The sequence below is a fragment of the Mesoplodon mirus genome (genome assembly GCF_964341445.2).
Source record: "Mesoplodon mirus genome assembly, chromosome: 17".
In the NCBI taxonomy this organism is placed as follows: domain Eukaryota; kingdom Metazoa; phylum Chordata; class Mammalia; order Artiodactyla; family Ziphiidae; genus Mesoplodon; species Mesoplodon mirus.
This window is the reverse complement of record NC_138993.1, coordinates 64760156-64785604: the sequence shown is the minus strand read 5'-3', so window position 1 is coordinate 64785604 and position 25449 is coordinate 64760156. Positions and strand designations below refer to the sequence as shown.

General features: G+C 35.6%; 1 protein-coding gene across 1 annotated transcript in view; it reads left to right on the top strand.

The window, feature by feature from the left end:
• The window catches only part of UGGT2 (UDP-glucose glycoprotein glucosyltransferase 2), a 175963-nt gene that overhangs the window by 78820 nt on the left and 71694 nt on the right, over nt 1–25449 (top strand). The window contains exons 15-21 of the mRNA XM_082602399.1: nt 353–488; nt 5245–5376; nt 12911–13075; nt 13427–13550; nt 13640–13738; nt 15896–15987; nt 23863–24069. Of these exons, the coding sequence (XP_082458525.1) occupies nt 353–488; nt 5245–5376; nt 12911–13075; nt 13427–13550; nt 13640–13738; nt 15896–15987; nt 23863–24069 (955 nt within the window). The remainder of the gene's footprint in view (nt 1–352; nt 489–5244; nt 5377–12910; nt 13076–13426; nt 13551–13639; nt 13739–15895; nt 15988–23862; nt 24070–25449) is intronic.

Genomic DNA, 25449 nt, shown 5'->3' with positions numbered 1-25449 from the left:
CCTGTTACCTTCCTGAGAGAATGATTGTCACTTGGGTACTTAAGGATGGGTCCATTTTCCATCGTCATGTTAGGAGTACACTTCCCTCCACTTTTTCTTTCTGGAAAAAAATAGCTATTTGATAATGTCACCACCAGAGAGAGTTTTACATTTTGGAGGAATCCAACAGAGGTGAGGATTTTGGTGAAAAGGCATTACAAATCAAAGCTTTTCAAATAATAATACTCCCCTTTACCCCAGCTACTAACACATTCCCTCCATCTAGATGTTCTAGTCTAAGAATATTTAAAAATCATGGTTTATTGTGGTTCAAGAGGTAGTTGTAACATCTCTCATTCATCTTCTTTCCTAGAATTGGTTTTGTGTTCATTGTTAATACAGACGATGAAGTTGATGGAAAAAATGATGCTGGAGTTGCTCTTTGGCGAGCTTTCAACTATATTGCAGAAGAGCATGATGTATCACAAGCATTTATTTCCATAGTACACGTGAGTTGATGTACTACATATAATTTCTTTAGGATGTATAGTGGTTTTTGCATTACTATAATTATTATTATTTATTATTTTAACATTTCAAAGTTTATAAAAACCATCCTGGTGTACACATGATGAATTTGATTCTTGCACCTCCCAACTGAAGTACATAATATTGTCCCCATTTTATAAATGAGGCTCTGCCCAAATCTATGAATTTATTTAGGTTTACCCAACCAATAAAGGAACTTAAGTTGTATATATAAATTTAGAGGAAGCATATTAATAGAAAATCATTAGTAAGGGAAGAATTCTTGAGCTGGGTTTGGAATAAAATCATGAATAGAAAAGATTATTTCAAACTTAAATGTTCTAAATGACAAAGTATATAGAGACTTGCTAGAGAATTTCATAGGAGGAAGAAAACTTCACCACAGCAAATTCGTGTCAAAATGGTAAGATTGATGCTGAGTCTGACAAAGAGACTATAAGAAATGTCAGAAATTGGTAAGAACCTTATGAAGGAAAAACAAGAGGTAGGAAGATTATTTTATAATGGAGGGTTTGAAACTCTCTTATGGCTCATAATGGAAATATAAATGTACTAAAGAGCTATATTGTTATTATTAAGAAAGTCAGGTTATAGCTTTAAACAGCTATTCATTTTTATATTTATTATTTTTCGGCTTGTCAACCATTATTGTAAGAGGGAATGGTTCTTCTTCAAACTGAAAATGAAATTACCAAAGCAGTGTAAATTTCCTTCCCTGTTTCTGGAGCTCCCACGAAAACCACTAAATACTTCACTGAGTCATTGTCCTGAGGTATGGAAACTACCTACACATCAGTGACTTGGGGATACACTGTATTCTGTAAAATAGTACCATGGAATAAGTGTCAATATTATATCTCAGTCTATTAGTTTTACTGATTGGTGTAAGAGTTTATAAAGGATTCAGTCAAATTGACTTAAATCTTTTATTAAAGTCCACCTACCTCACTGTGAAAGGATCAGTATGATATTCAACACTAAGAAACTTCAAGACCTTCCAAAATTATCTTTACCTTAATTATTTATAATTGAGTCCTCACTTACCTTAATTATCTCTATTGAATCTCTCTTCTGTGAGCATTTTGTATTAGACATTAATTTGCACATGATGGCATATTTGTCAGTACCTTGCCTTTTGAATTATCTACTGTGATGTTCAGCACAGTACTGTAATCTCTTGGAAAACTGAATTACTCTTGAAACCATATGATTCAGTACAAAGCAGCATAAAAGTAGGTATTGAATATGTGCAATAGCCTATAAGTTGTGCTAAACAAAGGAAGAAGAAGAAGGAAAAATCAGTGAGGAAGAGATATTTAGAGAAAGCAGTTAGAATCCACTGGGGTCTGAAGTGTCAGATTGTTCATAGTTTTTCAAACTGTATATGCTTGTGACCACCAAATTTTTATATCCATAGAAAGGTAAAACAATGTTTAGTTAACATTCTGCTGGGAGAGTATTATGTCCATTAGATCACTTAGCTTCACTAATTTAGAAAAATTTGGGCAAAATCTTGTCTTTTAGTAAAATATGTGAATTATAAAAATCTCTTTAATACTGTTTCATTACTTTCAGTGAGCAAATTATTATATTTAAATTAATTTGAAAATATAGTATCAGGAGAGAGGAAGAATATAACAGAAGGCCAAAGTCATAACAGTGTATGAAAGTTATTGAAATATATTGGAGAATTATGGTAGAGTAAGTACATTATTTGTAGTAAAATGATCTTACTTTGTATCTCAGCTCTACTGCATAGTGACTACACAGACATACATGTAGTTTAATTTTCTCTCCCTACCTTACAACATTCAGATTCAAAAATATATGTCACATACTTAATGAATGTTTGCTGAACTCAGAGAATGTAAAAGCACTTTAAGACTTTTAACTTTTGGCCACAGTGGAGTAACAAACAATAGATTAGCCATCCTACAGTAAGCACTTATAAAACGGAACAAAGTACAGAAGTCTGTTTTCAGACGTTCAACAAGAAGCAACAGGGACTATGATCCTTGGAAAAAGATAAAATAATGATATTCACAGAAAAAGAATTTCTGGCCACCTAAAAAGAAACACTAAGAGGAAATGACACCAGATGGTAACTCACATCTACAGGAAGAAATGAAATGGTTACTGTAAATAAAATGTAAATATATAGATAAATACAGAAGGCTGTATGAATATATTTTTCTCTTTAAATTATACAAGATTTGATGAAACATAAATTCTAACTTACATAGAGGTAGTACATGTGACAATAGTTGTACAAAGTAGAATGAAATGGATCTATTTTAAATTCTATATTTTGTAATTAGGGTTAATAGGAAGCAGATTGTGGTAAGTTCCAATGTATATTATAATTACTGGAGTAACCACAAAGAAAATAAACTTAAAAATCGTTTAAAAATCAAAAGAAGAATCAAAACGGCACTCTAAGAATTATCTCTTAAGCACAAAAGAAGACAGTAAAGGAAGAATCAATAAACAAAAGACACATATATAGAAAACAAATAGAAAAATGGCACAAGTTAATCCAACCATACCAATAATTATGTTAAGTATGAGTAAATTAAACTTAAGCACACTAGAAGAATGGATAAAGAAAGGTGGGAAATAAATATACATTAATGGTAAATTGAAATTTATTGAAATTAATAAAGTAAATAAGTATTTATTACAGTTAATGGTGAACAAGATAATTGTCTCAAAAATCAGAAAAATGCAAATAAAGCTTACCCTGAGCTCTATCTTATATCCTGTAATTTGGCAGTAATTAAGAAAGCTGGTAATATCATATGTTAATGAAAATGGAGAACAGTGGGAACGCCTTTACACTGTTACACCGCCTCTAAGGATATGAATTGGTACAATCACTTTGAAACCAACTGGAGTGCTTCAGAATTTGGAGTTAAATTTGCATAATCCCTACACACACACACGCGCGCACGCACACACACTTTGAGAGAAACCTGTAGGAGACTATTATTAGCAGAATCATCCACAATAGCAACAAACCGGAAACTACATATGTATGGTATATATATATATACACATATATAGGTATATATATCAGTACAGATGGATAAAATTTAATCATTTCACATAATGGAGCATGATATACCAAGAACATGGCTATATTAGAAGCCTAATGAAAGTATAGAAGGCCAGCGTATTACCACGTACTGTTTAAAGCTCAAAAGCAAACAAAACTAAATATCATAATGCATGGATATACATTCAGATAAAACTCCAGAACTTGAAAGATAAGGGAATGGTAAACACAAACAAAATGATGCTTGCTTCTGGGGAACAGAGGGAGATGGGACTGGGAGGAAAGTTTTGCCTTACCAGCATTGTAATTCACAGTGATGTTCATTTTTTAGTGTTATGTGGTTTGTCATGGAGATTGCTAATTTTGTTATTTATATTTCATAACGTATATGTTCCATAGTTTCTTTTTTGCTTACCAAGTTACATAACAGTTTTTAAAATTAAAATAATGTGTAAGAAACTTGAGTTGTTATATATCTAAAGTAGCTTATACAAGATATTCTGGCTACCTTAGCTACCTTAGGAGTACCTAATATTTTAGAATTACAAATTAGTAAAATGACTGATCTCAAAGACTTTTCATAGATAACTTTTGCTTTATTCAAAACTTCATTTTCTAATCCCTGTTTATGTTTTACAGAAGGCTGAACTTTCTCCCTTTTTTTTTTTTGAGTTACTAAGATCATAGTATGTCCTGCTTTGATATAAGGAGAAAACTTGCCCATAAATTGAGATGCTCATAAAACTAAACTCAGATCTACTTATAGATCTGTGTCACCTTTTAAAGGGATAGGTTACAAAGTTTATAGTGATGAAATCAAAGAATGCTGATTCCTTACTATGAGGAATAATATGAGAATTCTGTCAGCCATAATATGAGGATTGTCTCTGAAAATAATAATTTAAGTGAATTGGGACTAAAAATAATATTCTTAATTGATATATCAGAATGCTACCTAATGGTGTTTGTACTTAAGTAGTTGTTCCCCCTGCTTGGTAGGCTCTTTCCCCATAACATAAGCATATTTATGTTTCGGTGAGTCATCTGCTCAGAGATACCTTCTCTCTTGAGGCAGAGCTGTCATTTTCCCCATGTGGAACAGTGCCTGGGTCATAGCAGAGGATCTGTAATGAAGGGAGAAATGAAAAAAAAACCAAAACCCTAAATAAAGGAGTAACAGCTTACGTTATGCCAGTATGATTAGAATATTGGAGACTGGGGGAAGAATGGAGGTACAGAGGAAATCTAGTTAAGATATTTACTAAAGAGCAATTGGAAATGAAAATAGAACATTTCTGAAATAAGTCATTTAAAATATTTTATACATATCTTTTTAAATAAAGTTAACCATTATTTTATTAAGAGTCATAGCATCTGGTTTGACCAAAATAGAATATAATATACAAATATGATATTGTATTTTGAAAGCCAAAGAATATTCACAAAACCATTTTTACTATAGGATAATAGATTGTATTCTTAAAATGGTTTATTTGTGTATGTGTGGGGATCATGTGTGTATATATATGTATGTATATAGTATGCTTAGAACTTATAAAATATAAAATATGTTCTTTTTTTATAAATATGCATGCTAAGGGAAAGAAAGAAAACTAATTACTGTAGGGTGGAAATTAATGATAATATCTTTATTTTCACAGATGTACCAAAAAGTAGAGAATCACAGTATACTCACTGTGGACAATGTGAAGGATGTTCTCCAAAATGAATTTCCTCATGCTAATATTTGGGATATTTTGGGAATTTATTCTAAATATGATGGTGAAAGAAAGGTAAGCTGGAATGCAAATTTTTAAAACTGTGATCAAGAAACTTTTACTATAATCTCATGAATAAATGATCTCAGTGTAATTAACTCATGATTTAGATTTTAGACCCTCAGAAAAAAGGGAAATTTATACCTTTGAATGACACAAGTTGTATACAGTATTTAAGTTGCCACTGGGCTTCCCTGGTGGCGCAGTGGTTGAGAATCTGCCTGCCAATGCAGGGGACACGGGTTCGAGCCCTGGTCTGGGAAGATCCCACATGCCGCGGAGCGACTAGGCCCGTGAGCCACAATTACTGAGCCTGCGCGTCTGGAGCCTGTGCTCTGCAACAAGAGAGGCCGTGATAGTGAGAGGCCCCGCGCACTGCAATGAAGAGTGGCCCCCACTTGCCACAACTAGAGAAAGCCCTCGCACAGACACGAAGACCCAACACAGCCATAAATAAATAAATAAATAAATAAATAAAATTAAAAAAAAAAAAAATAAGTTGCCACTATTGGCTTTTTTAAAAGTACCAAAACAGATACTTCTCAGAATTTACAGTGCAGAAAATTACAAAAACAACCTTAAAACAATTAAAAAGTGGCAACAAGTACATACCTATCAATAATTACTTTAAACGTAAATGGACTAAGTGCTCCAATCAAAAGAGTGGCTGAATGGCTCTACAAACAAGACTCTAACTTTTATGTGGAAATAAATGAATTCATTTATTCATATGTATTCTAGGTAAAGGCAACAGCAACATATGATGTGATACAAGTGAATTTTTAAGTCGAGATAATTTTATATAGCCAAAACATACTATATATATCAGTTGCCATGAAAATATCTAACACCATGTTCTCCTCAGATATTGGTGTTCACAACCCCATATTACTGTTTCCTACTAACTACCTTTTTATACATAATATATTTGGATGTAAATTTTATTTCCAACTGTATTATAAGTACTTTAAGGAAAGGAATCTTGTCTTCTTATTCTTTTGTATTCCTCAAGTTTGCACGTTTTAATTTTTAGATATTATTTGTTGAGTCTTACAGTAATTGAAGGTTGAGCTCTCTTCCACCTCCTGACCTTCACTTAGTCTCCTCCAGTCCCAGTGGTAGTACTTAAAATATTTTAAACCTGTTGTGGCTTCAAGAGCAAACAATCAGAAAGAATCAATCAAAGCACATCCTCGAACTGGAATGGAGTCTTGGAAGCCCTCATGCTGAGGCTGATACTGACTTGCTTATAGCTGAATCATGTTGACATGGATGGTCTGGGAAAGCGGTCGAGGTAGTTCTCATGTGGGGAATCGCCATCCCAAGACAGGTGCAAAAGTATTTCAGTACAATAAGAATTGGAAAGTCCTGTGCAGTTGCAAACCAGCTGATTATCAGATCTGTTTTTAACACATTTTGGTTAAATGAATATTCAGTGTGAGTGTGACTTTTTAAGTGTTCCTTCTTAGTAAGTCAAGTACTATGGTTGTTTTTTAACAACTTTTCTTTTTTTCTGTAGCTTTAAGGGTTACTCCATTTTTACTCATTCATGTAGTTTTCTACCTATTACAAATATATCGAGATAGTCAAGAGATTGGTCAGATAACCTATCTAGAATTTTCCTTACACAAACAAACATAGCCATTAACAAGCCAGCACTTTGCCCCACACACACCAGCCCCAAGAATGCCCTTCTGCAGCCACTCTGCATTTTGTCTAAACTGAACGTCCTCTGCACCTGAAGCACAGCTGTCATTTCTGGATCTGCCTTTGCTGCTTTCCTTCATTGGATCTCTGCTTTTTCTCTGGCTTCATGAACACTGTGCCTCTCCTCTTTTTTATTTATTTTGCTTTTACTTCTTTCTCAAGCAAGTATGCATGAAAAAATTCTTTGATCTCTTTTATATAAAAGTTTTTTATTTTATATTTGCATTTTATTGATTGTTGGACTGGGTAATCATTTTTCATGTGGATTTTGAAGGCTTTCTTTTACTCTCTCCTAGCTCCTAATAAGCTACTGAAATGAATGATACCGATCTGATTTTGACTCCTTTGTCTTTCTTTAATCTATTTATTTATATTTCCTGTTTGAAAGTTTTTAGGATCTTTTTATCCCTGTTGCTTAGAAATTTCATGATATGTCTTTGTCTTGATCCTGTTTCATTTAACACATTGGGTGTTTGGTGGGTCCCTTCTAATGGAGATACGTGTCCATCAATTGTGGGAATTTCTTTGTGTTATTTTTTAATACTTTCCTTTCCTGTATTTTCTCTGTTCTTTCTGAATCTTCTGGATTGAGCAATTATTTACTTTTTCTTCTTCTTTTATTCCTTCTTGTAGTGTCCAGTTTTTCTTTCATGAGCACAGTTTTTTAATCTAAGAATGTTAGTTTTTTGATGTGTTCTTCTGTGCCATGCGCTATCTCTGCCTTCTCTAGCTTCATCCTGTTTGATTTCTTTTTTTGTGTTTGAAGCATTTGTCAAATGTATTATGATGTCTGGTTGTCTTTGACATGTAAGTATGAAACCATAAAAAGCTGCTTACAAATAAACGGGTCTTTTCGGTTGGTGGGCCTCACTTGGGAGTGAGTCAGGTTTTTCAGTTAGATGACCAACAAATAAGTGTCTTTTCGAATGCTGGCATTCTGTTGCAGCATTTGATTTCTTCAAATGAGAGTTCTTTATTTTCCTCTTAGAAGGAGTATATGTGGCAAATGAAAGGGTGCAGATGTGGGAAACGAGGGGATAGGATATGTCTAGAAATAGGATGTGGTAATAGGCTGGGTTGAAAGAATGTGAACTTTCCTCAGTCTTCTGTCTTGTTTCCATCCCCTTTCTCAGCCTTCCACTATACCTGGAATCCCCAAATCAAGAGCCTTTGTGATTCAATTTCAACAGAGAGTAAAGGGAAGCAGAATAGTTTAGCTTGTCAGGATTGAGAGAGGGGCCTTGGTGTACAACTTCTCTGCATACAGACTCTCAACAAGCTTCCACACTTCATGCTCTGTTCCTTACCTTCTCCTTCTAAGATAGTCTAGGTTTTTAGCCCTCAGGGCTTCTGAAGATGTTGACGTTCCTTTCTGTCTGCACGGGAGTGACTTCCCTTTCTACTTTGGTCATCTACTCTTTATCTTTTCTCCCATTTTTCTTTGTGGGCTCATTCATATCTTGTTATCGTTGTCATCATCATCGTTGTCATCATGATTTTTATTATTATACTCTCATTTTAGTTGTCGACTTAAAAAAATGCACATGAGAGTCACGAGTTAAGTTTTATTTGGGGCAAAATGAGGACTATAGCCCGGGAGACGGCATTTCAGATAGCTCCGAGAAACTGCTCCGAATAGGTAGGGGGGAAGGTTAGAATACATGTGATTTTGGTGACAGGGGGAATACATGCAATTAAGCACATGTTTTTTGCAGAGGTTTCTGCTAGTCTAGTGAAGGTTACTGCTAGTCACGAGGAGCAGACATCACCATGAAGGATTTTAGTGCTTTTCTAGATACGAGGAGATATAAGAATTGGGCTCATAAAATTGGCTCCTGAAAATATCCACCTGAAGACCTGTTCTGCCAGTTTTTCTCAGAGCACAGAGGGCCTCATCTCTGCTCTCCACCTGAACTCCTTTCAGGGGGTGTTGAAGGTCAACAGCTGCAGCAGCACATGATTTAATCCTTATAGAGGTAGGTGGCAAGTGCCAATTTGTAGTTGGCATAGTGAAACTTGCAGAATCAAGATGAGCACGTGTGATAAATCTACCATATTTATCAGAAATCCACTTTTACTCTTTATCAAGTTAAGCTGCAAAATGAATATTTTTATGGTGTTGCCCATTTTAAGATACCTGTAGTCATAATCTCCTGAAATTATGAAAAACATTAAGGATTTTTGTGAAGATGAAGGATTCAGTACACTCCTCAGAAATATTGAATCCCATTTTTTGTGTGTGAGTTCAGTCTTCTGTTTGCTCCTTTTTTACTCCTCTCTCCCTGTAAGACTGTCTTGTAATGATGATATCTTCATTTCTTAATTTCTGCATTTTTCTCAAGTCTACTTAATCTCCAGTTTAAATTGGACTCTGTGTTACTTACAGTCCTTTAGTTGTGCCTGGTTTTATTCCTTACCTATTCCTCCCAAGAGTTATTCTAAACATTTATCAGTCCTATAAGCCCCTTTTCACCTTCCTCTTCATGCCTCAAAAATCATTCTGATTACTATATCACAAAGAAAATAAATGTTTTAGGCCTTTATTCCCTAAACTCATGTTCCTGTAGTTTTCTCTCTATATCCAAACTTTATTTTTTCTTTCAACAAACATTTATTGAGTACTTACAGTATTCTGTACACAAGAGGTAAAAGAATAGAGTACAAGGAATATCTTTTGAAAATTAAAAATAAAATAAAAATTTAATAGGAGAGAGACAAAAAAAGACACATGAAAAGTAAGAAGGTAAACAGTCTTCAATTCACAAGATTCAGAAAGAACAGAGAAAACAAAGGAAAGCATTAGAGAAGTACCACAAAGAAATTCCCCAAATTGATGGACATGAGTCTTTATTAGAAGGGGCCCACCCAATACGCAATACATAGAATGAAACAGGAGCTTTGGAGGGCGGGGTGGAGGTGGATAAGAATATTTCCCTGAAGCAGTGACATTAAAGCCGAGTGCAGAAGTAGGAGGACAGTTGGACAAAAGAAGACAAAGAAGTGGTAGGTAGTCAGCATTCCAGAGAAAAACGTTAGGATGTCCTGAATGTGAAGGAACGAAGAGAGTTGGTGTTACTACTGAGTAGATGTAGCAAGTATGTGTTGTTTGTGTTGTAGAGGGAAGTCCCTAAGATGAGGCTGGAGGTGTAAGCGAGGGGCCTGATTACACAGAGTGTGGTGAGCCATAGTTAATTAACAAGCTTGTGAACTCAAAACAGTAGAATACCTTTGCAACAGTGAAAAACCTGAGAAGATATTAAGCAGTGAAGTGACAGTGACATGCATTTTCTCCAAAGAGCATTCTCCGTGGTTGAGAATAGATTGTCAGAGGGTAAAAGTGTACGTAGTAAGACAGATTAGGAAGCATTTAGGTGAGAGATGAGAGATGGGCTAGTAGGTTTTTGGAAGAGTAGAGGCAGAGAAAAACGGACACAATTGAGGTATTTGGGAAATACAATCCAGGACCTGCTGCTGGATTGGAAAGGGGAGAGAGGAGAAGAGAAATTGTGAAGGACGGCTCCCAGGGTTCAGCTAACTCACTGGGATGGTGGTAATGCCATTGCCAAGATGGAAAGAGGTGGAAGAGAAACCAAGTGGGAAATAAGAACAGAAGTTCAGTTTTTCACATATTGAATTTGAGGTGCCTGTGAGAATTCCATAGGAGATGTGAAGTGTGATTGGATATTTGTGTCTACAGCTCAGAATAGAGATGTAGGCTAAAAGTACAGAATTCAGTGTTATGGCTTATTTGTGGTAATTAAAGCTTTTGTAATAGACAGGTTGCCTAACTGAAAAATCACAGGGGAAAACTGCTGTATTTCTAGCAGCAATATCCTTCTTAAGGTCCAAAACCATGTATCCAGCTGCCTGGGGGATTGCCCGTAAGCGTCTTAAATGAATTTAAAACCATGCCCATCGTCTTTCTTGTTACCCCAAACCTTTTTTTCTTTTTTTGTGCCTTATCCTAGAGGGTAGCGCCATCATCCTCCCAGGGCACTCAGGCTACTAGAAGCCTGATAGTTGTCCAACTTCTTTTCCCTCATACCCTTCCAAACAGTAGATCATCAAGTTCTGTCAGTTTCGTCAACTAAATATTTCAGGAACTGCCTCATTCTCTCCTTGCTCCTCACCACTGATTTTTGTCTGGCTCTTGCTTTTTCTTTCCTGTATTTTTGCAGGAGCCCCTGACCCACCGCCCCCAGTGCATGCTCGCCCACCCTCTTCCTTCTCTTTGTCGCCACTATATTCTTTTTCTTAAAGAGCAAATCTGATTGTATTTCTTGTCATGAGCCCTCTTCCTAGGTAGAATTGACCATGCCCTCCCTAGTACCCTTGGGTATCTATTCACACTTTTTTTTTTTTTTTTTTTTTGCGGTACACAGGCCTCTCACTGTTGTGGCCTCTGCCGTTGCAGAGCACAGGCTCTGGACGCGCAGGCTCAGCGGCCATGGCTCACGGGCCCAGCCACTCCGCGGCATGTGGGATCCTCCCGGACCGGGGCACAAACCCATGTCCCCTGCATCGGCAGGCGGACTCTCAATCACTGCACCACCAGGGAAGCCCCACACTTATTTTTAATGTATCCATCTCTCCCCCTGTTAAACTATGTTTTCTTAGGACAGAGTTTGCATATCATTCTTATGCATTCATTGCCTAATACACAGTAAATGTCCAATAAATGCAGAGATAATATAGTTCAGTGGTTAAGAGTTCAGACTCTTGGTCAAACAGATGTAAGTACAAAGTCTGTTTCCAAAGTGTAGTCATTATGTGACATTGGAAGTGACTCTGTGTTTTATCATCTGTAAAGTGGATGTAATAGTAGTCCTGAGCTTCATAGGGTAATTGTGAATATGTTGGCTATAATGACAGTTTTAATCATTTGTAGTGTTGAGTAGTGAATGAATTAATTGTTTAGTGATGCTTTATCACTCACAAAATCCAGATGTTGAGGACCGTCATGATCTGTCCTCTCTCCCCATCCCCCCTGACTCCATATCTTCTCCCTGTGTAACTCCTCCCACTGTAAACACAGAAAAGTACTTGCCGTTACCTAAATATACCATATTTCTCTTCCCTTCTATTCCTTGCAGTGCTGTCTCTTCTCACTGGGAATGTCTTTCTCCACTTTATCTCCCTAGCATATTTTTGCTCATCCTTTAAGACTTTTAGTGTCACTCCCTAACAGAGGCCTTCTGTGATCCCTCCCCTCCACACTCAAGCTTAGTCATTGCTTTTCTGGGCTCCCATACAATCCGGTATATGCCTCAGTTTTGCTTGTATATATGTGAGCCCCTTGAAGGCAGATTTTTCAGCTGTGTATTCACAAAGTCTAGCCAAATGCTTGAATTCAATACATGTTAACTAATCAAATGAATATAGCGATAAATGAATCTCTTATGTAGGTAAATGCATTTTTTAAAGTAATGTCATACTCTATCAGGGGTCAGCAAACTACAGCCCATGAGCCAAATCCAGCCTCTCTACCACCTGTTTTTATACATGCAGGTTTTTGGAGACACAGCCACGTTCACTCATTCGTGCGTCGTGTGTCACTGCTTTTGCACTATAACATCACGATTGAGTAGTTGTGTCAGAGACCAGATGGCTCACAAAGCCTAAAATATGTATCTGGCCCTTTACGGAAAAAGTTTTCTGACTTGTTCTATGTAGGTAAATTACTTTCCCTTAAATAATGTTTGGAAAGGACAGATAAAATTAGCAAAATTAACCTTTTTTCTATGACATACAAAAATGTGGCCATGTCCCTTTCTTTGTTTATGTGTTTCTTTTTCAGACAGACATATTCTGTTCAACTCTCTGGTATTTTTTAATTGCATAGGCAGGAGCAAGCTATTACAGGATGACTGGCCTGGGTCCTTTGCCTCAAGCTCTTTATAATGGTGAATCCTTTGACCATGAAGAGCTGAATATTAGGGAACTAGAAATGGCTGTTCTTCACAGAATGATGGATGAAACTGCATATTTACAAAAGGAAGTTTTTATGGTAGGTAAGCATGTATGAGAAAATATCTGATGAATGATATTTATAGAGGATTTTTATATTAAAAATATCTTTTAATAGCAAAAGTTAATTGTGTAAAAATTTCCATTCTGATCGTTTAGTAATGATTTTTAAAGTAGTAATTAAATTTATCTGTGCATAATTGCATCTAAAAATTGCTTAATTGGAAAGAAACCACAGTTTTATAGGAAAATTTATTATAAGAATCCTAAATTGCATATTACTTATTGACTTATTTTAGATTCAGTAGTCTTTAAATGTATTCTCTGCATAATTTTAAAACATCTGCATATAAATCACATATATTACCTAAATAATATTTTATTATTTTAGGGTACATTAAATGATCGAACAAATGCAATTGACTTCCTTATGGATAGAAATAATGTTGTGCCCCGTATAAATCCTTTGATTTTGTACAATCAATGGCAGTACCTTAATTTAATATCTACATCAGGTAATATAATCCTTCCATATACTTTCCTATAAATGTTTATTGAGTTGTGAATGTTTTATTAATTCATTATTTAATATTAAAATTTTTAGTAACTGCTGATGTTGAAGATTTCTCTACTTTCTCCTTCTTGGATTCACAAGATAAGAGTGCTGTAATTGCAGAGAACATGTATTATGTAACCCAGGAAGGTAATAAGCATATTTTATTTTTCTGAATTTATTCCTAAATAGCAAAAACTTGTAATTTTATTAAATGCTTGCATAATACGTTTCTAGATGTTGATATCTGACTGGAGACCTGGTTTTCAATTTGAGGATTTGAAAATTATTAGGATGTAAGGACTGTGATGAGAAAATGTGATGCCTCCTATCTTAGCTAATCGTATATGCAGAGGGGTTAATCTTGAGGGTTTTTTGCCTTTTTTTTTTTTAAAGCAAGCTATTCCATTTTTCTCCTTTTTAGGAAGGTAGTAAAAACCCTTTCAAGATTAAATAAACTGATAATCTTATCGGGCATGAATAAAAGTGTAATCCCCAGATGAGAGGAGAATAGTTCTATATTCTGATTAAACAACATCTGGATGTTTTGCTTAAGTTAAGGGTCATAAGCAAAGGAGAGGGAGCCAAGACAGGAACATCTTTGGAAATAAGGACTTAGCCTAGATAGGAAAGTCTTCAGTGTGACCACAGTTCTGTTAGAGACCATGAACTATTCAGATAGATGAAGATAATTGGAGTTTGATTGGTTTTGGTTTCACTTTGTTTTGTTTGACCTGCTTTGCTCTAGAGAGAACAAAAAGAGCCAATGCATGAAACATAAAAGAAAGCTGATTGTTATTTCAGTATATAAAACAATAACTTTCTAACAATGAGTGATCTAAAGATGGAATTACTATGTAATAAGGGGTAAATTTTTATATATGAGAGAGATTTAAGCAGACAGCTAGTTTTTGAGAATGCTGTGGAGTGAATCCAAATTAGGACGATATGGCCCTTGAATTACTTTGGAACAGATCTATGATTTTATGTTCATAAAGTGGTCTGTCTACAAGATAACCAACAAATAATAAAATATAATTCAGTTCCATATTATGGCAGGCTAAGGTCCTGAATGTGTCAAGTGAAGGGAAAAGGAGGCAGAGAAACAGGGAATAAAAAATAGGGGAAACATATTTATCAGGTTCTGGGTTATATTTCAAAAATTGCTTCTGGGCATCAGAATAAGTTAGGCCATAATTAATCCCCTTTGGTTAAATCTCTTGCAATTTAAAAGAAGACTTTATTAACTGAGAAACACCTGATTTCTTTATTTGCATTTATGTAAATATGTAAAGAAATAAAAGAGTTGGGAGAAATTTACTTAGCACTTTTGAAATAGTTCTCAGTTTACTAGTCATAATGGTAAAAGTGATGACATTAAAAAGGCATGAGAATTCTTTACCTTTCTTCTTTGAAAAGAATGTGCCACTGCCTTACTCTCAAGCTGCTTCTGAAGGATTGCAAGTAGAATCGATATTATCCTTCTTTTTGTTATATATTTTTCATTAACCAAAGCCAGGTTTTGCATAGTTATATATTACTGGGTATGGTAATAACTGTAGCTTCACATCTATTCAGGTGTAGGTTTTTGGTGTAGCACACATTTTACAGTTGTTTTAAGTGGGTCATAAGATCTAAGGGACTGATTTTTCTATAGGTTTTAATGATGGCCAGACAAGTATTATTTCAGGTGTTATATGCTGAGGCTGGATGAAATTAAACCCATTTAACTGTGACTGCAGAATTAAAAATTATTTCTTCTTGTGGCTTCCAAATTTTCAGATGTTTCTGAAACAAGAATTGCATTGATGTTGGCATAAGATGATGTGAATTAGGCCAAGTTAATAATAGCCAGAATTTTTGAAATACATGAATCATAAACTAATAAATATTGCTGTTTTCAATATCTGCTAATAATTTATTGTATCCAGTTTTACATATATGTGAGGTACAAATATCATTATTTTTTTACAAGTGTAGCTGGAAGGCACTTTTGCTTGGCAACAGTAGAACTTTGATAAGCATGATACAGTTTTCCCTACTGGCAAAAGTATCTCACAGATGTGTTTCCTGGGGACTATTCTTTCTTTTTGGTATCTGAGTTTATACAAAGCTTATTACTCTTTTAACATTTTTATGTGTATTTCACACTGTGTGTATGTAATTTTTACCAATATTTGCTTATTTTCAGAAAGATTCATTTTAAAAATTGTTATTATTTTTATGTATTTTGTTAACTGGAAATGTCCCTGTCCTTAGTTTGATTTTAAGAAGCATTAGTTTGACTAAACTGTTTGAAACTTTCAGATGATGTAATTTCTTCAGTTACTTTCTGGATTATTGCTGATTTTGACAAACCATCTGGGAGAAAACTCCTTTTTAATGCATTAAATCACCTGGTGAGTATTTAGACACTCTTACTACAAAAATTCTAATTTGTTGTAATTTCGAGAAAGCAATATGAAGAACGTGCATTAAATCTTTATTTCCCTTCATGTTAACATTTTCAGTACCTTGACTTGGTTAGAACATGGTGCTAAGGAGATTAAGACAGGAATTCAAATTCTTTCTCCATGTAGAATGGGTAACCTTGCCCAGGAAAAGAAAAACCTACATGTCTTCTGTGATTCATGACCTATATATTCTTCGCTAGTCCTTGCAGTTGGACATACATTTACAGGTCTAATAGTGTGTATGTACTGAATGTTTGTGTCCCCCCAAAATTTATGTGTTCAAATCTAATCCTCATTGTGATGATATTTGGAGGTGGGGCCTTTAGGAGGTAATTAGGTCAAAAGGGTGGAGTCCTCATAAATGGGATTATTGCTCTTACAAGAAGAGGTCAGAGAGGTAGCCCACTCTCTTTCTGTCATGTGAGGATACAAGGAGAAATCGGCAGAATGTAGTGCAGAAGAGGGTCCTCACCAGCACCTGACCATGCTGGCACACTGATCTTGGACTACCAGCCCCCAGTTTGTACTATTTTTTTACATACCTCTCTCAATAACAAGTAAACCAAGTACACAGAAAATAAGTAGGGATGTATAGAATATTTGAATAATAAAATAATCAAACCTGACCTAATGGATATTGATAGAAAAGTACACATTGCATAGTATATGTTCTTGCAAAGCACAAATGTAACATTTTTAAAACATTTGTAGATGCTAGGCTGTAAAGCACATCTCATGAAATTTTCTTTTTCTTTTTTGCATCAGTAATAACTATTTTTTAAAAATTTTTATTGGAGTCTAGTTGCTTTACAATGTTGTGTTAGTTTCTACTGTACAGCAAAGTGAATCAGCTATACGTATACATATATCCCCTCTTTTATGGATTTCCTTCCCATTTAGCTCACCACAGAGCATTGAGTAGAGTCCCCTGTGCTATACAGTAGGTTCTCATTAGTTATCTATTTTATATATAGTATCAATAGTGTATATATGTCAATCCCAATCTCCCAATTCATCCCACCTCCCCCTTCCCCCTTGATATCCATATTTTTATTCTCTACGTCTGTCTCTATTTCTGGTTTGTAAATAAGATTGTCTATACCAATTTTTTCAGATTCCACATATATGCGTTAATATACGATATTTGTTTTTCTCTTTCTTACTTCACTCTGTATGACAGTCTCTAGGTCCATCCACATCTCTACAAGTGACCCAGTTTTATTCCTTTTTATGACTGAATAATATTCCATTGTATGTGTGTACCACATCTTCTTTATCCATTCTTCTGTCTATGGACATTTAGGTTGTTTCCATGTCTTGGCTATTGTAAATAGTGTTGCAGTGAATATTGGGGTGCATGTATCTTTTTGAATTATGGTTTTCTCAGGGTATATGCCCAGTAGTGGGATTGCTGGGTCATATGGTAATACTATTTTTAGTTTTTTAGGGAACTTCCGTACTGTTCTTCACAGTGGCTGTATCAATTTACATTCCCACCAACAGTGCAAGAGTGTTCCCTTTTCTCCACACCCTCTCCAGCATTTATTGCTTGTAGATTTTGTGATCATGGCCATTCTGACCTGTGTGAGGTGATAGTTCATTGTAGTTTTGATTTGCATTTGTCTAATAATTAATAATGTTGAGCACCTTTTCATGTGTTTGTTGGCCATCTGTATGTCTTCTTTGGAGAAATGTCTATTTAGGTCTTCCACCCATTTTTTGATTGGGTTGTTTGTTTGTTTGATATTGAGCTACATGTGCTGCTGTTTGTATATTTTGGAGATTAATCCTCTGTCAGTTGCTTCATTTGCAAATATTTTCTCCCATCTAAGGGTTGTCTTTTCATCTTGTTTATGGTTTCCTTTGCTGTGCAAAAGCTTTAAGTTTCATTAGGTCCCATTTGTTTATTTTTGTTTTTATTCTCATTACCCTAGGAGGTGGGTCAAAAAAGATCTTTCTGTGATTTATGTCATTGAGTTTTCTGCCTATGTTTTCCTCTAAGAGGTTGATAGTGTCTGGCCTTACATTTAGGTCTTTAATCCATTTTGAGTTTATTTTTGTGTATGGTGTTAGGGAGTGTTCTAACTTCATTCTTTTACGTGTAGCTGTCCATTTTTCCCAGCACCACTTTTTGAAGAGGCTGTCTTTGCTCCATTGTATATCCTTGCCTCCTTTGTCATAGATTAGGCGACCATAGGTGTGTGGGTTTATCTCTGGGCTTTCTGGCCTATTCCATTGATTTATATTTCTGTTTTTGTGCCAGTACCATACTGTCTTGATTACTGTAGCCCTGTAGTATAGTCTGAAGTCAGGGAGCCCGATTCCTCCAGCTCTGTATTTTTCCCTCAATATTGCTTTTGCTATTCGAGGTCTTTTGTGTTTCCATACAAATTGTAAAATTTTTTGTTCCATTTCCGTGAAAAATGCCACTGGTAATTTGTTAGGGATTGCACTGAATCTGTAGATTGCTTTGGGTAGTATAGTCATTTTCACAATATTGATTCTTCTAGCCCAAGAACATGGTATATCTCTCCATCTGTTTGTGTCATCTTTGATTTCTTTCATCAGTATCTTACACTTTTCTGCATACAGGTCTTTTGCCTCCTTAGGTAGGATTATTTCTAGGTATTTTATTCTTTTTGTTGCAGTGGTAAATGGGATTGTTTCCTTAATTTCTCTTTCTGATCTTTCATTGTCAGTGTATAGGAATGCAAGAGATTCTTGTGTATTAATTTTGTATCCTGTGACTTTACTAAATTCATTGATTAGCTCTAGTAGTTTTCTGGTGTATCTTTAGGATTTTCAATGGATAGTATCATGTCATCTGCTACAGTGACAGTTTTACATCTTCTTTTCTGATTTGGATTCCTTTTATTTCTTTTCCTTCTCTGATTGCTGTGGATGAAACTTCCTAAACTGTGTGGAATAGTGGTGAGAGTGGGCAACTTTGTCTGGTTCCTGATCTTAGTGGAAACGGTTCAAGTTTTCACCATTGAGAACGATGTTGGCTGTGGGTTTGTCAAATGTGGCCTTTATTATGTTGAGGTAAGTTCCCTCTATGCCTACTTTCTGGAGGGTTTTTATCATAAATGGGTGTTGAATCTTGTCAGAAGCTTTTTCTGCATCCATTGAGATGATCATATAGTTTTTCTCCTTCAGTTTGTTAATATGGTGTATCACATTGATTGACTTGTGTATATTGAAGAATCCTTGCATTCCTGGGATAAACCCCACTTGATCATGGTGTATGACCCTTTTTTTTTTTTTTTCCGGTACGCGGGCCTCTCACTGCCATGGCCTCTCCCGTTGCGGAGCACATGCTCTGGACGCGCAGGCTCAGCGACCATGGCTCACGGGCCCAGCCGCTCCATGGCATTTGGGATCCTCCTGGACCAGGGCACGAACCTGTGTCCCATGCATCGGCAGGCAGACTCCCAACCACTGCGCCATCAGGGAAGCCCGGTGTATGACCCTTTTAATGTGCTGTTGGATTCTGTTTGCTAGTATTTTGTTGAGGATTTTTGCACCTATGTTCATCAGTGATATTGGCCTGTAATTTTCCTTTTTTGTGATATCTTTGTCTAGTTTTCATATCAGGTGGCTTTGTAGGATGAGTTTGGGAGTGTTCCTCCCTCTGCAGTTTTTTGGAAGAGTTTGAGAAGGATAGGTGTTAGCTCTTCTCTAAATGTTTGATAGAATTCACCTGTGAAGCCATCTGGTCCTGGACTTTTGTTGGTTGGAAGATTTTTAATCACAGTTTCAATTTCATTACTTGTGATTGGTCTGTTTATATTTACTCTTTCTTCTTGGTTCAGTCCTAGAAGGTTGTACCTTTCTAAGAATTTGTCCATTTCTTCTACATTGTCCATTTTATTGGCATATAGTTGCTTGTAGTAGTCTCATGATCCTTTGTATTTCTGCGCTGTCAGTTGTGACTTCTCCTTTTTCATTTCTAATTTTATTCATTTGAGTCCTCTTCCTTTTTTCCTTGATGAGTTTGGCTAAAGGTTTATCAGTTTTGTTTATCTTCTCAAAGAACCAGCTTTTAGTTTTATTGATCTTTGCTATTGTTTTCTTTGTTTCTATTTCATTTATATCTGCTCTGATCTTTATGATTTCTTTCCTTCTACTAACTTTGGGTTTTGTTTGTTCTTTCTAGTTGCTTTAGGTGTCAGTTTAGGTTGTTTGAGATTTTTCTTGTTCCTTGAGGTAGGATTTTTTGCTATAAACTTCCCTCTTAGAACTTCTTTTGCTGCATCCCATAGGTTTTGGGTCGTCATGTTTTCTTGTCATTTGCTTCTAGGTATTTTTTTATTTCTCTTTGATTTCTTCAGTAGTCTCTTGGTTATTTAGTAGCGTATTGTTTAGCTTCCATGTGTTTGTGTTTTTCACAGTTTTTTTTTTCCTGTAATTCATTTCTAATCTCATAGCATTGTGGTCTGAAAAGATGCTTGATACGATTTCAATTTTCTTAAATTTACTGAGGCTTGATTTGTGACCCAAGATATGATATATCCTGGAGAATGTTCCCTGTGCACTTGAGAAGAAAGTGTATTCTGCTGCTTCGTGTGGAATGTCTTATAAATATGAATTAAATCTGTCTGGTCTAATGTGTCATTTAAGGCTTGTGTTTCCTTATTAATTTTCAGTCTGGATGATCTATCCATTGGTGTAAGTGTAGTGTTAAAATCCCCCACGATTACTGTGTTACTCTCAATTTCCCCTTTTATGACTGTTAGCATTTGCTTTATGTGTTGAGGTGCTCCTATGTTGGGTGCATAAATATTCACAATTGTTATATCTTCTTCAATTATACAAAGTACAGTTGTCCCTTGAACAATGCAGGGGTTAGGGGCACTGCCCCTCTGAGCAGTCAGAAATCCACTTATAACTTATAGTCAGCCCTCCATATTCAAGGTTCCACATCTGCAGATTCAACCAACCACAGATCATGTAATATTGTAGTATTTATTACTGAAAAAAAATTGTTTTTAAGTGGACCTATGCTGTTCAAACCTGTGTTGTTGAAAGATCAACTGTATATTCTTTGACCACAGTATAATTAAGTTAGAAATCAATCACCAAAAGAAAACTAGAATATCTCTGTATATTTGGAAATTAAGAAATGCTTTGGTGTAACCTGTTGATACACAAATGCACATTTGAAAATATTTTTTGAAAGAATTAAGATTTGAATGACATTAAAACTTGACAGATACAACTAAATCTGTGTTATATCTGAAAAAAAGAAAGGTTGAACAATCAGTCATCTAAGCACAAATCTTAAAATTTAAAAACAGCAACTTAAACTTCTATCGAAGAAAGTAAAAGAAAAGGAAGATAAAGAACAAAAAGTAATGAAATACAGTAGTTAAGGTCCACAAAGCCAAAATTTGGTTCTTTGAGAATTGATAGAAACACATGGTAAAACCGGTCAAGAAATATGGAGAAGCAGACCCAATCAATCAGTGCTCTGATAGAAAGAGGGGATGTTACTCAGATTCTGTGGACATGACAGAGGTAGGAAGAAGGCATTTTTAGTTATCAAAGGAATTAAATCTGTAATTTAAGATATTCAAAAGAGAAAACCCCAGACTTATATGACCATACTAGTAAACTGTACCAAGCATCAATCTAACACAAATTTTTTTCCAGAGAATAGAAAAATAAGCAATACATTTCAACTCATTGTATAAGGTCAGCATTACTTCAAAACCAAATGCATAAAAGGGCATTATATAAGAATGGAAAACTGTAGGCCACTCTTACGTATGGACATAGGTGCAAAAATGCTAAACAAGTGAATAAAGGAATAAACAGTATAAAAATCAAAAAGGAAAAATTAAAATTGTCATTTTTCCAAATTGTTTATACAGAAAATACATATAAATCCACAAAAAATTATTAGAATTCATTTTTTAGTTTAACCAGGTTGCTGCCTAACAGGTCAGTATACCAGAATTAAGTCTAAGCATTGCAACAAGTAAGAAATGCATTTTAAATAAAAATATCCCTTATAATAGTATCAAAAATATCAAATGCTAGGAATGAATGAAACATAATATGTTTAAGACTTTTACACAATAAAATATTGAGAGAAAATTCAGAAGTCTTACATGAATGGAGAGATATACCATAATCATGAATTGAAAGAGTCAGTATTTTAAAGATGGTCTCCCCAAATTGATGTATAGGTTTGGTGCAATTCCAATATGAATCTGAGCGTGTTTTATGGAAATTGTCAAGCTGATTCTCAAATTTATATAGAGATTCAAAGGACCAAGAATAACTAAGTTACTCTTCAAGAAGAGGAAGGTAGGATAATTGCTCCACTGGGTATCAAGATCTTTCATAAAGCTATATGACTGAAAACAATTTGGATAGAAAAAATAGAGCAGTGAAAGAAGAATAGAGAATGCAGAAACAGACCCATGTATATACTACACGTGCTTTATGATAGAGTTGACCTTAAAAAGCAGTAAGGGTGGTCTCTTAAACTTTCTCCTTTTCACATCACACTCAGAAATCAGTTCCAAATGGATAGAGATCTAAACATAGAAAGCAAAATAATAAAGGTTCTCAAAGGTAACAAAGGTTATCTTTAGGACTTGAGAGAAGGGAAAGATTTGTAAAACAGAACACAAAACCCAGTAGCAATGAAGAAAAATACCAGTAAATTCAACTACATTGAAATTAGGGACTGTTTTTTGTCAGAACACACCAGCAAGAGAACAAAAGGGCAAGACACAGACTAGCAGAAGTTATCTGCATACGGATAACCAAAAAAGCACTCAAGTCGTAGAAATGAAGCCCTTATAACTCAGTACATAAAATGTATTTATCTCCAATGAAATACTGGCAAAAGATTCAACAGACAAATCAGAAAAGAGGCCAATGAACATGTTAAAGAACGTTTAATATCATTAGTGATGAGAAAAAGCAAATTAAACCTAATGAGATATCTTTACACATCCACCAGAATGATTTAAATTAAAAAATCTGACAATACAAAATGTTTATGAGGCTCTGGGGTAGTGGGACTTTCATACGTTGCTGGTGGGAGTAAAAATTAGTCCAACTATCCTGAAAAACTCTTTAACATCTTCTAAAGTTGAAGATATGTATATTGTGTTTGTAGAGTGCCAAAGTGAAAAAAATTCAAAGGTCTAGCGTCAGTAGAATAGATAAGGGAGAGTACATTCATATGGAATTCTGTGTGGTACCAAAAAAAGTAACTGTAGCTACTCAAAACAGTGTTGGTGAATCTCACAATCATGTGGAATGGAAAAAGAGCACAAAAGAATATATAGTGTATGATTACATTCATATGATGTTCAAAATAGATTAAATGTTTAATGATGAAAACATAGGTGGTAAAATATAAAGAAAAGCAAGAATGTTATTCCTATGAATGACAAGATAGTGGTTGTCTTTAGGAAAGTGGGAAGGTGAAGTAATTGGCAGGGGATATGAAAGATGTCTGGGTTGCTGGCAGTGCTCTATTTCTTGACCTGGACGATATTTTGTGGGTTAATTCACTGAGCTCTACAGTTTTATTTTGTGCATTTTTATGTGTGTTAGTTTACACACACACATACAAAAAGAGGCCAAAAGAATCATGATGCAAAGAGGAGAGAATTAGTTAATAAAATGATTGTTTGTAGACTATTTCAGTGGTATACCGCATTCAATACATTCAACAGGAAGACAGTGAAAGATGTTGTATGGTAAAGCGAGCAAACTTAATTGGAAAGAAGAAAGTTCAGTTGTAAAAGGATAGGTAAGGTACTGATATTTTTCACCTATAAATGTGTTTTGCAGGAAATAAGTGTTCATGGTCGGTTGGGAGTTATTTATAATCCTACATCAAAAATAGATGAAGATAACACAGCTATTTCCAGAGGAATCCTGGCAGCTTTTCTTACACTGAAAAACAGCTTTTTGAGAAACTTTCTCAGGAAACTGGCAGAGGAAGAAACTGCTACAGCTATTTACTCTGGAGATAAAATTAAAACATTCCTTACTGAGGTCAGTAGCTATTTGTTTGAAATAATAATAAGTATCTTGCATATTTCAAAAGTATAAGTCAGTGTGCTTGGAGATATCATGTTAAAAAATCATTAAGGGGCTTCCCTGGTGGCGCAGTGGTTGAGAGTCCGCCTGCCGATGCAGGGGACACGGGTTCGTGCCCCGATCCCGGAGGATCCCACATGCCGCGGAGCGGCTGGGCCCGCGAGCCATGGCCGCGGAGCCTGTGTGTCCGGAGCCTGTGCTCCGCAACGGGAGAGGCCACAGCAGTGAGAGGCCCGCGTACAGCAAAAAAAAAAAAAAAAAAAAAAAAAAAAAAATCATTAAGTATAATCAAATGGGGATAATAAACTTTACAGTGGAAAAAGATGCATGTTACATGATACAGCTTTGCATAGAGGCACTTAACAAATCAAATTTCATATATTTCAACTACTACTTCATGATCCTTAAAGTTAAAGGCATTCTAGTTAGGATTTGTATTTATGTGAAGAATTAGGAGTTAAAGGATTATGTGAATAATCCTCAGTTATTTCACTCAAGGGGTCCAGTACAGGGAAAATTCTAAAGACAGAAGCTGATCCTCTGGAAGAAAGATTCATTAATCCATTCAAAAAATATTGATTGGGCCTCCCTGGTGGCGCAGTGGTTGAGAGTCCGCCTGCCGATGCAGGGGATACGGGTTCGTGCCCCGGTCTGGGAGGATCCCATATGCCGCGGAGCGGCTGGGCCCGTGAGCCATGGCCGCTGGGCCTGCGCGTCCGGAGCCTGTGCTCCGCAGCGGGAGAGGCCACAGCAGTGAGAGGCCCGCATACCACAAAAAAAAAAAAAAAAAAAAAAAAAAAAATATTGATTGTCTACCAGACAATGGAGATAATACTTATGAACAAGGCAGATAGAGTCCCAGTTCTTATGGACTTACATTGTAATGGGAAAGACCAGGTAAGTGGTATTGGAAAGATATAAAGAAATATAAGAAAGTAAACAGTTTGAGGGATGCTCTTTTAGCTGGAGTGGTCAAGGGAAGTCATCTCTAAAGAGCTGATGTTTGAGCAGAGCTCTGAATGAAATGAGAAGTCAAGCCATGGAAAGTCTACAGACTTTCTTACAGAGAAGAATATACCAGGTTCAGAACACAGCAGGTCTAAAGGCCTGACACAGAGACAGTCTTGCCAGGTTTGAGGTATAGGCAGAAGGTCATCATGACCAAAGTAGAGTGATGGGGAGACTAGTAGGAAATGAGTTCACAAACATAATCCCAGATATTTCAAGCACTTATAGGCCATGATAAGGAATTGAAATTTTTTCTGAGTATAATGGAAAGTCATTGAGGAATCTTGTGAGATAAATAATCTTGAAAAAGATGACTCTGGGTGCCAT